This window comes from Egretta garzetta, unplaced genomic scaffold, assembly GCF_000687185.1.
Source record: "Egretta garzetta isolate BGI_Z169 unplaced genomic scaffold, ASM68718v1 scaffold42, whole genome shotgun sequence".
Lineage (NCBI taxonomy): Eukaryota > Metazoa > Chordata > Aves > Pelecaniformes > Ardeidae > Egretta > Egretta garzetta.
The window spans coordinates 1,122,573-1,134,718 of record NW_009258782.1 but is presented as its reverse complement, the minus strand read 5'-3'; the positions used below and the strand labels follow the sequence as shown (position 1 = coordinate 1,134,718).

General features: G+C 50.1%; 1 protein-coding gene across 4 annotated transcripts in view; it reads left to right on the top strand.

Annotated features, from left to right (window-relative positions):
* Positions 1-2,557, top strand: part of PRPSAP2 (phosphoribosyl pyrophosphate synthetase associated protein 2) — a 15,445-nt gene extending 12,888 nt beyond the window's left edge. For all 4 annotated transcript variants that reach the window (XM_009649437.2, XM_035889142.1, XM_035889140.1 and 1 more), the window contains 4 exons: positions 5-153; positions 886-956; positions 1,685-1,831; positions 2,239-2,557. In XM_009649437.2, the coding sequence (XP_009647732.1) occupies positions 5-153; positions 886-956; positions 1,685-1,831; positions 2,239-2,397 (526 nt within the window). In that variant the 3' untranslated portion in view covers positions 2,398-2,557. The remainder of the gene's footprint in view (positions 1-4; positions 154-885; positions 957-1,684; positions 1,832-2,238) is intronic.
* Positions 2,558-12,146: the final 9,589 nt, after the last annotated feature.

Below are 12,146 nucleotides of genomic sequence, written 5' to 3'. Positions count from 1 at the left end.
ACAGGGCACAGTCATTTGCTGAACGCTTACGGTTGGGAATTGCTGTGATTCATGGGGAAGCTCAAGATGCTGAGTCTGACATGGTGGATGGTCGACACTCACCACCTACAGCCAAAAATGTAGCTGCTATTCATCCCAGTTTGGAGATACCCAGTAAGTAAGTTGGTGTGTGAAAGCAATCACCTATCTTTTTTGTGATTTTGGGGGACGGGTCTGGCAGTGATGGACCATCAGAAAGGAGTGGTTCTTAATAAAACAGTAGGGGAAGGAAAAAGAATCCTTTTTGATGCTCTTTGTCCGTGGTTTTAGTGCCAGGCCGTATGTGAGGTCTCTCCCCTGTCTAGGAGGGGCTGTGTCATTACAGGTAGTTGGAAGAGCCCCTGGCAGAGGCCCCACTTTTTTGCCATTTACTTTTTCTATTGGAATTTTTCTAGGGGACAGAGCTAATGAGCTGAGCTGACGCTGGGTTTGAGTGTAGCTCTGTCATGGACCTTGACAGAGTAACCTGGCTGAATGTGGATGTGATCTAGAGCTGCGCCAGCGAAACTTCGTTGCATAAACCTAGCTTGGGTCTCAGCAGGGTGACAACTGGTTGTGTCTGCAAGCCACTCTGTTCTCTGTACTAACATTAAGAATTAGTTGAGTTGGTGAAGCATTTGGGTGTAAATGAATGTAGTTAATACTTTGGCTAAGCTTAAGAAAAAATCATTTGTGTATTAAAATCCTGCTGTCTTTTCCCAGTAATGCTGTGATGGTTGAAATAGTTGTTGCTTCACTTCTCTCTAACAGTGGTGACCCATGACATTTCTGCACTTGAAGTAAATTGTCTAAACTCTCTCTTTCTTTCTCCTTCCTACCCCTCTAAAAAAATCTGCCATTAATCAGTGCTGATTCCCAAGGAAAAACCACCCATCACAGTTGTTGGAGATGTAGGAGGAAGAATAGCTATCATCGTGGTAAGTAAGATGCCATGGCTTTTGATAAAAAAATAAATAATATTAAATATGTTACACTTGCAGAAATCAAGTAGATTTTCTGCTGTATCAGCAACAAAACTTTGGTTGATGGTGGGTGTTTTATACCACGAGGCAGTATTCTGCACACTTAGTGAAGCTGGCTGTGTGATCCGTGCTGGAAAGCAGCATCTGGGCCTTGTTTCTATGAATAGACCAGATAAATATCTGTTTTAAGTGCTTGCCTCTGAAGGTGAGGAGTTTCAGGTGGTGCTTGGCCATCAGATGAGGGAAAAATCACCGTGTTTCTATTCTGTGAGTTTAGAAATGCCAGTGAAGTAGATATGATGCGGTCTTACGGTTTCTCTAAAGCAGAATGTAATCTCTGGGCTTTTAATGGGAAAGATGAATTTTCTGTTAGTTTGGTTTCTGAATGAATGTCAGTTGTCTCGCCCTTTCCCTCTTCCCCTCACGGAGCAATCCTTCTGCCCCTTGATGGTGCGGTAGTTTCGGACACTCTGCTTTTCCGCTCTTTTGCACTTGCCGCCTAGCTGAAGAACAGCGTTGATAAAAATGTCCATTTTGGTTTTATTAAAAATGTCCTTTTTCTTTTTTGTTTTGTCTGTAAGCTGTTCTACTCGAAAAAGATGTAATGTCAGCCTGGCTGTGCCATATGTTGGTCTGTCTGAGGACACGGTCAGTCTTCACTGACTCGATCTTACTTTTGGCAGGATGACATTATTGATGACGTTGACAGCTTTCTTGCTGCAGCCGAGACCCTCAAGGAAAGGGGGGCTTACAAGATCTTTGTAATGGCCACACATGGCCTGCTGTCTTCAGATGCCCCCAGGCTGATCGAGGAATCTGCCATCGACGAAGTAAGCGTGGATTCTGAATTTCTGATTTGTTTTGGTTTGGGTTTTTTAGGCAAGCAATTTCCTCCTGACTCGATTCTTAAAATATACTGGCATTAAGAATTTAGTTGGGGGGGTTCCTGGGTTCAGGCTTTCTTACCATGGAATTGTATGCGAGAATGTTACCACCTGTGCATCCTTAAACTACAGCAGTGGGGAAGTAGCGAGGTGAGGGACTGCCAGTATTAGCAGGCTTTTCCCTTCAGTATGGGGGATGTTTTTGTACCTTCCTTTGGACCTGCCTGGCAGAACGAAAGGGAGGAAGGACAGTGCCATTAGTATCCATGGATACATCGACATTTCCCTTTCTAATACGGGGGGTGGAAACCGTAATGGAGCTACATCTTTCTGATAATTTTTTCTTTCTGTAGGTGGTTGTTACGAACACAATTCCCCATGAAATACAGAAACTCCAGTGCCCTAAAATCAAGACTGTGGATATCAGCATGATCCTCTCGGAAGCCATTCGCAGGATCCATAATGGGGAGTCCATGTCGTACCTTTTCAGAAATATAGGACTGGATGATTAATGCTTTTTATTCTAAAGAAACACCCCGGGCCAAACTGGAAGCGAACAGATAACGAGCTGTGAAGCATCATGCTTACCTTAATATTTCTATTGAGCCACTTCTTGTTTTCTCTTGGTTTAAGTATCAAGGTAGAACAGTTTTTAAGAGCTTTTTTTTTTTTTTTTTTTTTTGTTTTTTTTTTTTTTTCCTTTGCAGGGGTTTTTTTTTGGGGTGGGGTGGGTGGGGAAGAAACATTTTACAAAAAACTGTTCTAGTTGCTTTTAGGTTAGTTGCACTATATACCTGATGGGAAAACCCACAAAACACTTGAGGCAAGAATTTGGCTTCTAAATTAAGCATTCCTTTTCCAAAGCTGCTTGCTGCAAGTGCTTTAAAAGATAACAAAATGAAGTGACTGTATCATATTTGCATTTTAAAAGCCAAAAAGGTTGTACTGTTGTATGCAGTTAAGTGATTTTGTAGGAGTGCTTTTATAGAAAAGCATATGAAATATGCACCTGTATTTATTTTCTGCGACAAAAGAATAAAGACTTGTTTTGTGTGAGCTTTCTAAAAATGTTCACGTACTCGTCCCTTGCCTTCTAAAGCGGGTCCCCTTAAAAATGGTTTGCAGGTATTAGATTACTGGAAGAAAGCAAGAGGCGAATTGATAATTTTATGCTAATGTGTTACTTCGGAACATGAACAGGGTTCAGGCTTCTTGGCAGTAAGGAGGATAACATGGGGTTTGCTTGTTGTTGCAATGAAGCACCTGCAGGCGGGGAGGAGAGGCTGCTTTTCCCTAACGCTGTCATTTTTTCAAGCTGTCTGCGGCAGAGCAGTCGTGTCAATCGCAACATCCAGCCTTTTGCCACGTGCGTGCAGGTGCTGTCACAAACCTTTGTAGATGAGTTGTAACTCGGCAGTCACGGTACGCTTCCAGCGTGCTGCTTTGCTTCAGGGAACATGGCAGGGAGCTACATCTGTGGCTGGATGTCCAGGAGCAACAGGGACTTGGGAATATTGCAGGGGGCGGAGGTTCTGGCTGGTAAAATCTGAATCGGCTTGTCACAGCTGAACTGTTTTTTTTAGAGGTTTGTCACCTGGCCTGAATATGAGGACGAGCTTAACTTCTTCAGGTTGGTTTCCCCAACTGTCCTTAGGGACGTGTGTGTGGAATGGCCGGCGAGCTGCCACGCTGTGAGCTTCTGGTGGCCGAGACTTGGAAGTTCCTGACCTGTTGCAGAGAAAGACAGCTGTGGAATTAACGAGCGTGTAGGGGTGGTTTGGTCCGATCTCAATCAGAATGTCCTGCCAATGAGTATAAAACTTTTGGTGTGTCGAAAACCAGAAGTGAAAAATTAACCTTTGTTGATACCATTTCTCTGTTTGAAACAGACTTCCGAGGGCTTTGGGAGCTTGATTTGCTTTTAAGGATAAAACCTGGTTTGTTTGGGGTTTTTTTTTCCCCCTTGTCTGCCTTGGCACAGCAGCGGGAATGCCGGAGGCCTGGTCTGTGGCTAGGAGGCCTAGATATTGCTAAAAGGTTGCAGTGCTTGATCTTGTCGGTGCATTCTGCAAGTGATACGGTGATTTCACTGACGCCACTGCACATTCCTGTTCAGGTAACGCTGTTCTTCCTTCTGTGAGCTTATTTCGCATAATATTATTGTTGATTTTTTTTGCAGTCCTGCCCAGAGAGGCACGTTCCGTCCTTGGCACAGCAGCGGGAATGCCGGAGGCCTGGTCTGTGGCTAGGAGGCCTAGATATTGCTAAAAGGTTGCAGTGCTTGATCTTGTCGGTGCATTCTGCAAGTGATACGGTGATTTCACTGACGCCACTGCACATTCCTGTTCAGGTAACGCTGTTCTTCCTTCTGTGAGCTTATTTCACATAATATTATTGTTGATTTTTTTTTGCAGTCCTGCCCAGAGAGGCACGTTCCGTCTCTACAAAATGACGAAATGCAAGGCTCCACCTGGTTGTACTTCAATGCCAGGAGGTTATTACACAGTTCAGCAACGTTAATAGGTACACCGAGCTGACGTATTAACACTTAGGCGTACTTTGAATGTGTTAATGCAGGTTAAACTCCAGCTGAGCTCGGGTGCCTCAGCGGCCGTTCCGAAGAGAGGAGAAATGCTCTGACCTGTCTCGCTGATGGGTGTATTGGTCGCAGCGTGTTTATTTTATTCGCAAAACCTTGCCATACGTGGTTGGGAAGGGTGCTGCCGCTTGAAAATGAGCCAGCATTCAGTGCAGAAAACACTCTGAGCACTAAATACCCCCAAAAATGGAATTCAAAGGTGGTTTCCTGCTGCTTATTTCGTGCTGGCCTTTGGAGGAACAGCTTTGTCTCCTCTGTGAGCGTGTCTGCTGGCGAGCTGAGGCCCCGCCTCGGACACGCATGTAACTCCTGTGTTTGGTCGTTGCTTTAGCACGTTGAAAGCCCCCCACTTTGCCTGGGTTCGTGCAGTTACTGTACTGATTAGACCTCAAGAATTTGGGAATGGTCGCGGCCGCAAGACTGGATCGCTTGGCCTTTTGGCTTTTCGTAGTATTGGAGTGGTTGAAAGGGAGCAAAGCGCGTGCGACTTCACTCAGACGTTTTTCATACCCCTTTCATTACCGTGTGTAACTGCAGAGCTACCTGGCCTCTACGTGCTTTTTCCCAGAAGCAAAAATGCCAGATCGCCAGCTCTTCTTAGAGGTGTTTCTCTGGGATCCTAAAGAAACGCTTTAAAAACCCCTCTTTACTCAGCAATTTCTATTTCTACAGGAACGAACTGGTCAGAAGATCATGCAAATTCTTTCCAGGCTTAGTATCTGCAAGAAAAATATTGGGCTTTGGTTTACAGCTCATAGAAAACAAAAGCCTTGGCAGTTCCTTGTCCAGCCATAGAATTGGGGAACCTCTGCGGGAGGCTGCTGGGAGCCCGCATCCTGAGCGTCTGCATGGCAGAAATGCATTAATGGCGGGAGCAGCTCGGAATGGAGCCTGCAGCTTCTTGAAGATGGATGCAGAAGCAGCAGAAAACCCCAAGGAAATGGGGATTAAGTAGCTGCTTGGTGGTGAGACACCGAAATCGAGAGGTGCTCACCTGGACCCCGCTTCCCTGGGGAAGCGCGGGGGGGAACCGAAAGCGGAGGGAGGCAGCAGCCAGCCAGGCTGCCCGCCCCAGCGCCTTCGGAAGCGAAGCTCCTACTGCCGGCTTGTTTAATGATCAATGCCCTCACCCTGCTAACGAGTTACTGATTCAGCCAGAGACCGTGTGAGGCTTTTGCCGAGGATGAAGGAGGAGGCAGAAGAGGAATGATGGAGGGCAATTCCACTGCTGGATCCCTGACCCCCGCACAGCCGTTCAGCATTGCTGATCTTGTTGTCGTAGTGGTTTATTTTTCCTTAAACGTTGCAGTGGGAATATGGGTAAGAGCATTTTCTCTTGTTCCCTTTCTGTTTTCCTTTTTGAATAGGGTTGTTGGTTTGGTTTTGGTTTTTTGTTTTTTTTGTTTTGTGTTGGTTTGGGTTTGGTTTTTTTTTTTTTTTTTTTTTTTTTTTTTTTTTCCCGGACTGGCTTTTCTGCATGGAATATTTTGAAAGCCTCTATTACTTTCCTGGTTTAGTTTGCAGTTGTGGTGGAATTAACCACAGCATGAACCTCTCCCCTGGCCTCCGGTCTGCTGGGCGTAAGCAGATCTCCTGCTCGTCTATTAAAGGGTGTTGAGACAAATGCCCTGCTTAACAGAGAAAGCCCTCAGCCACCCGCAGTTCCAGACAAAGGCTCTCCAAAGCCTAGCAGAAAAATCGTAGCCAAAGCTGAGCCCTATTAGCCACCCCGTCTGCGTGGGATGGAGGCAGGACGGGCGCATCCTCCCTGCTTCCCCCTCTCGGGGTGTCTCCTTTGCTGTTCATGGCTCCAGGTACTCCGGGTGCAGCCACTGTTTCGTTGTAATTAAGCTCGAGTTGCAGAGCTCCCATTAATTATCCAGAGTCTCTCCTGTCTCTCTGTCTGGGAGACTTGGTTCTTGGTTTCTTGGTGTCTTGTCTGGGTTCGTAGGGCAGGGTGCTCCGTGCTGACCTTTTCTCCTCCCAGTCCTCATGCAGGGTGAACAGGAACACCGTCAGTGGCTATTTCCTTGCTGGCAGAGACATGGCATGGTGGCCAGTAAGTAGAGACCTCTGTCCCTCTCATGACACCCAGGGTGGCAGGGACATCCAGTACCATTCTCCCTCCCACCAAATTCCCTCTTCTGCTTTCTCCACCACATGCCCAAGCTTTCCCCCACCTCCTTCTGCTGGGATTCGTGTCCTCTGAGCTGCGTTTCCCTTGTTGCACGAAGGGTGCTGGAGCCCACCCAGCTTGTTGGGTCTCCTCGTAGGCTGCTCTGAACTTGGGGAGGTGTCGCTGGAGTCCAACATCTACCTCCACTGGCCCCCTGTGCTCCTGGTGGCTCCTACAAGACACAAGTGTCCCAAGTTTCTTTTTTCCCCTCCTCTTACTTTGGCATGACCTTGACAAACTGGTTGTAGGTCCTTCCCGTGTCTGGGACTGGGTGTTTGCAACAGGGCCCACCTGCGGGCAGGGTGTGTGGCCACCATGGCAAATGCAGCAACGCGTGGTTCCTCCTTATCCTCCTGAAGACAAGAAAGTCCATCCAAAACCCACTGGGGATGCCCAGCTGAGCTGAATGCGCCAGGAGCGCTGGTCGCTGGGGCTGATGGCTACTTGGATTGGAGTCCGTTAAGGGTTTTTCTTGCAAAATACGTACACGTCCCCTCATCACACGTGGTCTATCTTTGGCCACGCTTTGCTTTTAGAAGCGTCTGGGAGGTCTGCGCTCTGCCTCTCCCGTTCAGGCGTTATTTTTGCCTCTTCCTGAGTTGTCCCCTTGGGGCTGCGCTACTGGGGAAGGACCAGAGCTGGTCCAGCTGGCACGACTGCCGTGCCAAGCCGCGGGGAGCTGGTGGCCAGGCACCCCAACTGCGAGCACCCGCAGCACCTCCTCTGCTCCTCCACAGATCGGCGCCTCTCTCTTCGCCAGCAGCGAAGGCTCGGGGCTCTTCATCGGGCTGGCCGGGACCGGCGCTGCCGGGGGAATCGCTGTCACTGGCTTTGAGTGGAACGTAAGAAATACGTCGTGTTATTAAAAAAATAACTTTCTGGATGGCCCATTTCACAGCAGCTTCCTGCAATGTCTCGAAAGGCTTGGGAGGAGTCATGCAGGGGGGTAATTAACACAACCCTGCTAATTCAGCTTCTCTGGCTCATGTCTAGTGCATGTACAGTGAATTTGGAGTCAACTCAAGCCCACGTGCTCAGGGAAAGGATTTTTCAGTGTCGGGTTTCCTAGTCCAGCCGAATAGGTCACCCATTCCCTGCTTCCCCACCCGTTGCTTCCAAAGTCCTTGGGTTCTGCAGCAAAAATACGGCCTTTGGCTGGCTTTGTGCTCAGGGAGTTGGTGGGAAATGTCTGGTCAGGAGCTGAAGGGCTGAGGGGAAGGGGCTCCTGCTGGTGGGGCTGCTGGGGGTCTCCACTGTGGCCTCATGCCATCGCGCCTGTCGTCTGAAGCGATTTGGGGATGTGAATGTGCACCTCAGGGTGAGCCAGGGCCGGGTCAGGAGCGGTGGATGGGGTCTAGCGTTGCAATTGAGGCTGAGCTGCAGCAGGATCAGTGTTTTTTCTACCTGTGCCATGTTCTACCTTCCCAACAGGCAACCTATGCTCTTCTGGCGCTGGCCTGGGTGTTTGTGCCAGTCTACGTCTCATCTGGGGTATGGAGAGCTGCCCCGAGCCTGCTGCGGGGACTGTGGCCCTGGCCAGGTCCCCTGCTCCTGGCAGGGCTGTCACTGCTGTCCTTTGAGACCCCTAAGCCCTGCTCTGGGAATATGGCTGTCCCCTTGCCTTCCCTGGGACCATGCCCGGAGGACAGGGCCTGGACAGGTCGGTGATCGCTCTGTTTTGCTCCGGCAGATTGTCACGATGCCCGAGTATCTCCAGCGAAGGTTTGGAGGGGAGAGGATCCGGATGTACCTCTCTGGCCTGTCTCTCCTGCTCTCCATCTTCACCAAAATCTCCGTGAGTAGTTCCCGCTCAACTCTGTGACAGATCCATGACTGATTTTCAGCAAGCAAAATGTTATTTTGGGGCTCAAACCTTGTCGTAGCCAAGTCAGGGGAGAGAAGCTGCTGCAGGATGCTCCAGGAGGGACAGGAGGTGGGAATTCTTGGGCACATGCCATCTGCAACACCCTGTGCGTTCGTAGGTAGATCGAGCAGTGATGTTCATGTCTGGGCGGCCCTGATGGATGCATGGCTGGGTGTTGGGATTCCCGAACTCATGGAGCACTCACCTTGTAGCAGTGTTTGCAGATCAAACGTGCTCAGAGGCTGGAATGCATCGTCTGGGTCTTTCCTCCGTGCTCTGGCACCAATGCCTTCCAGCACCCCCGAGGGGAACCCAGCAGAGCTGGGGACTGAACTGGGAATGCATTTGTTTCTTTAGGGCACAGGGGTTTTCTGAGGAAAGGAAGCCTTACTGCACCTATAAGATGCCCAAGCCCGTACAGAAAGTGCCTGATTTTCAGGGACTCTTCCACAGGGGGATGTTTTCCCCCCATTTTGGCCTCATTCACAGTTCCCTGTGCACTGCTCCTGCTCCTGCTCCCTGCTTGGTAACTGTCGGAAGAGTTTATCTGAGGCAAAACAGCTAAAGAGCCTGGGACACCAGGCCTAGGGCAAGCAGGAGAGAGCCGGGCACAGACAGCCCTGGGGCACTGGAGACAGCGAGACAGAGATCAAGAGCAAACAGCTCAGAAACGACCTGCAGGAGAAAACACGCCGGAGGGGAGCAATCCTGCACCACTGCCTCTGATGGAGCAGGTGGATCTGACCCAGGATCTGCTGGGGCTTCTGCATTTTGCCAGCTAAAAGAAATGTGCTTTTGCATGTGCCTGGCTGCAAGAAGTGGGTGTCTGCAGGGCAGGAGGGCTGGTACCGGAGGGAGTTTCCCCATGGTGAGGCGCTCAGTGCCTGCCTCTGCGCTTGCCAGCTCCATGTTTCGCAAACACCAGCTTGGCTGGGTGCAGCATCGCTCCCTGCGTGGCATTTCTGCCTCTTCCCTGGCAGCTTCCCAGCCCCAGGCCCTGGCGCTGAGCTGTGGGGGAGGGCCCTCTGGGTCTCCCTCTGAGGGATACGGAGGATGGAGCAGCCCAAAAACCAGGCTGCCTGTGCACATCCATCGGCACTTAATGCAAAGGGAGAGGCTGCATCCGCCTCGGACAGACCCCAGCGCTGCGTGGTGTGATGTCCCCAACTCCAGGAGACCCTGGCTCCTTCCTGAGAGCTTGGCCTTGGGCAAGGCACTATGCTTCGGGTTTAAAAGGCAGATTGCAGGGGAGATGGCAGCCCTTCCTGTGCTCATGCTGATGCAGGGCTTTCAGCATGGCAGAGGTGATGCTGGTGACTCTGTCAGTGCAGCCGTCACCTGTGTTTTCTCCCCCAAAACCATGTCCCATCATGCTGGAGGGCATTCTTCCCATAGAACTTTATATTCTTTATACCCTTATAATTTATGGCATTGAAAATCCTATGGCATTTCTCCTGAAATCAGCCTGGTGGCTCCTGGAGCACCAGTTCAGTTTGCAAGTTTGGGCAGTGACACTTTGATTACTCCCTGATCGTCCTAACGTCCAGTAAATTGTCACTTATTCCCCTCCTGTGTGCTGCTCAGGAGACATCTCTGCCCTGCTCCTGACAAAGAGCCAGGAGGAGCTTGAGGGAGATGCTGGAGCGTCTGTGTCTGTGGTCTTGGTCCCTGGGGTCTGTGTGAATCCCAGCTGGTGTTTAAAAGGAAAGGTTGGAAGCTGGGATAGGATTTCTGGTGGGGTAGTTTGTTCTTGCTGGTCTGAATTTGAAGAAAGAAGTCACTGGCAGTTTGAGGGCTGCTTGTCTTTGAGTCTCCTTCCAGACTATCGCAGATGTCCCCTCTTCTCTTACAAAACGGTGCCCTGCCATGCCACGGGGATGTGCTTTTGGTCCCTTTGGTTTCCAGTCTCTCCATGGCTTTGCCTGGAAGGGATAGATGTCCTAAAAGTTCATTCTTTGCTTGGGAGACCATTGTGGTGTCACCCCTTGCCTAACACCAGAGGAACCCGTAGCTGACCCCTGCGCAGCCTGTACCCCTGGGAACCTCTATGGTTCTCCTGTCCCTTCTCAGCACAACCTTGTGTTTGGTGGACACTCCCAAATGCCTCTTCCTGCGCCTTTTCTCAGCCAGTGCTATAGTTTCTTTGGTCTGCTGAGTTTTCTCTGATCTCTGAGTCATGCAGGATGCAAGAGAAGAGGAATCAGCCTAATCGGGGGATTATCTTGGCATCTGGCTCCATTCATGGTAAATCTCACAAACAATGGTTGTTTCCAGCAGTGGGTTGGAATGAACGTCTGCGGACAATGCGGGGCATTGCCAAATCGGCCCGATGTCCCATCAGCAGCGGTGACCGCAGCGGGGAGCGTGGGAGGAGAGTGCAAAAATCAAGCAATTAGGCAGGGCTGTCTCCTGGCGGGGGTTTCCTTTGGTCCTCACTGGGCGCTGCCTCAAATCCCAGGACTAGCTGGGCTTTTCCTGCCTCCTCTCCCTGCAGACGTTGCGTTTATGGCTGGATCTCCGCTCCACATTCTCCCAAGCTGAGACACGGCATCACTGCTGCTCCTGTAGCTCTTCTTTTGGGGCAGGGGGGGGATGACAGTCCCTCCTTCTCCTGGAATTTACCCTTTGGTGGACCTCAACCCTCTGCATTTCATGGCAGGGTGCAGCCAGGCAGCCCGAAGCCCTGCTGAGAGATGGCGTCTCCCCTGGCTAGGAACACGTGAGGAGTTGCACAGGCCTCCTAGGCTTGGTGAAGAGCCCCTGGACACTCCTCTGTACCCTGGGTAACTTGTTCTGCTGAGGCTTTGGCGTCATCCATTGTTAAATCCAAGCTGTCTCTCAAGCTAGCTTTCATTGGGAAGGCATTAATGATGTTGGCTAAGAATGAGTTTCCAAGTGAGGTCACCGGTGGAGGCAGGGATCTCACTGGATTTTGAGGCCTGACTTCAAAGGCTTCTGCTCTCCTTTTACAGTTGAAAGGACTCATTTTATGAATAGGTCATGCCTGGTTTTAATTAGCTTGTTTTTGTATTTGGGATGTCTTATTAACTACTCAGTCACATGCGCTTTTATTTTTTCCCACCCTAGCAGAATTACCAGGAAGGGAGGTGGAGATACCTCTGCTTCCTCATAGCAAAGGCTTAGACTCATTTGCAGACGACTGCAAAAAATGATTAAGCATTGAGAAAGTCAGGAGAAGCAGTTATGAAATATCTTGTCCAGGGATGAGTCTTCGCAGCTGGGGAAGGGTTGCTGGAGAAGCAGGCACTCCCAGGGGGGCATGACTGTCTGGCAGGGGCCGAGATGACAAGTGATGGATCCCTCCAAAGGACACTGGGAGCTCTGGAAGACACCAGGGATGCGTGGCTGGCACCGTGCTGGGGAGGCTCAAAATATTTTGGGTTCCCACTTCAGGTTGCGTTGGGAGAAGGCGGTCAAGGGCCTTTGGTTGGGGCTTTTCTGCCTTGTAGTTGAAGCTTCTGCTGTGTGAATGGCTTAGTTGCCCTCTTGTAGGGTTGCTTGGTGGTCTGTGTGGTATCAAGCTGTGGTTGGGTCTCATTTTTGGGGAAAAGGCATCTATGGAAGAGGAGCCACTGGTGGAGGTTTGGCATGGTTGCCTGTG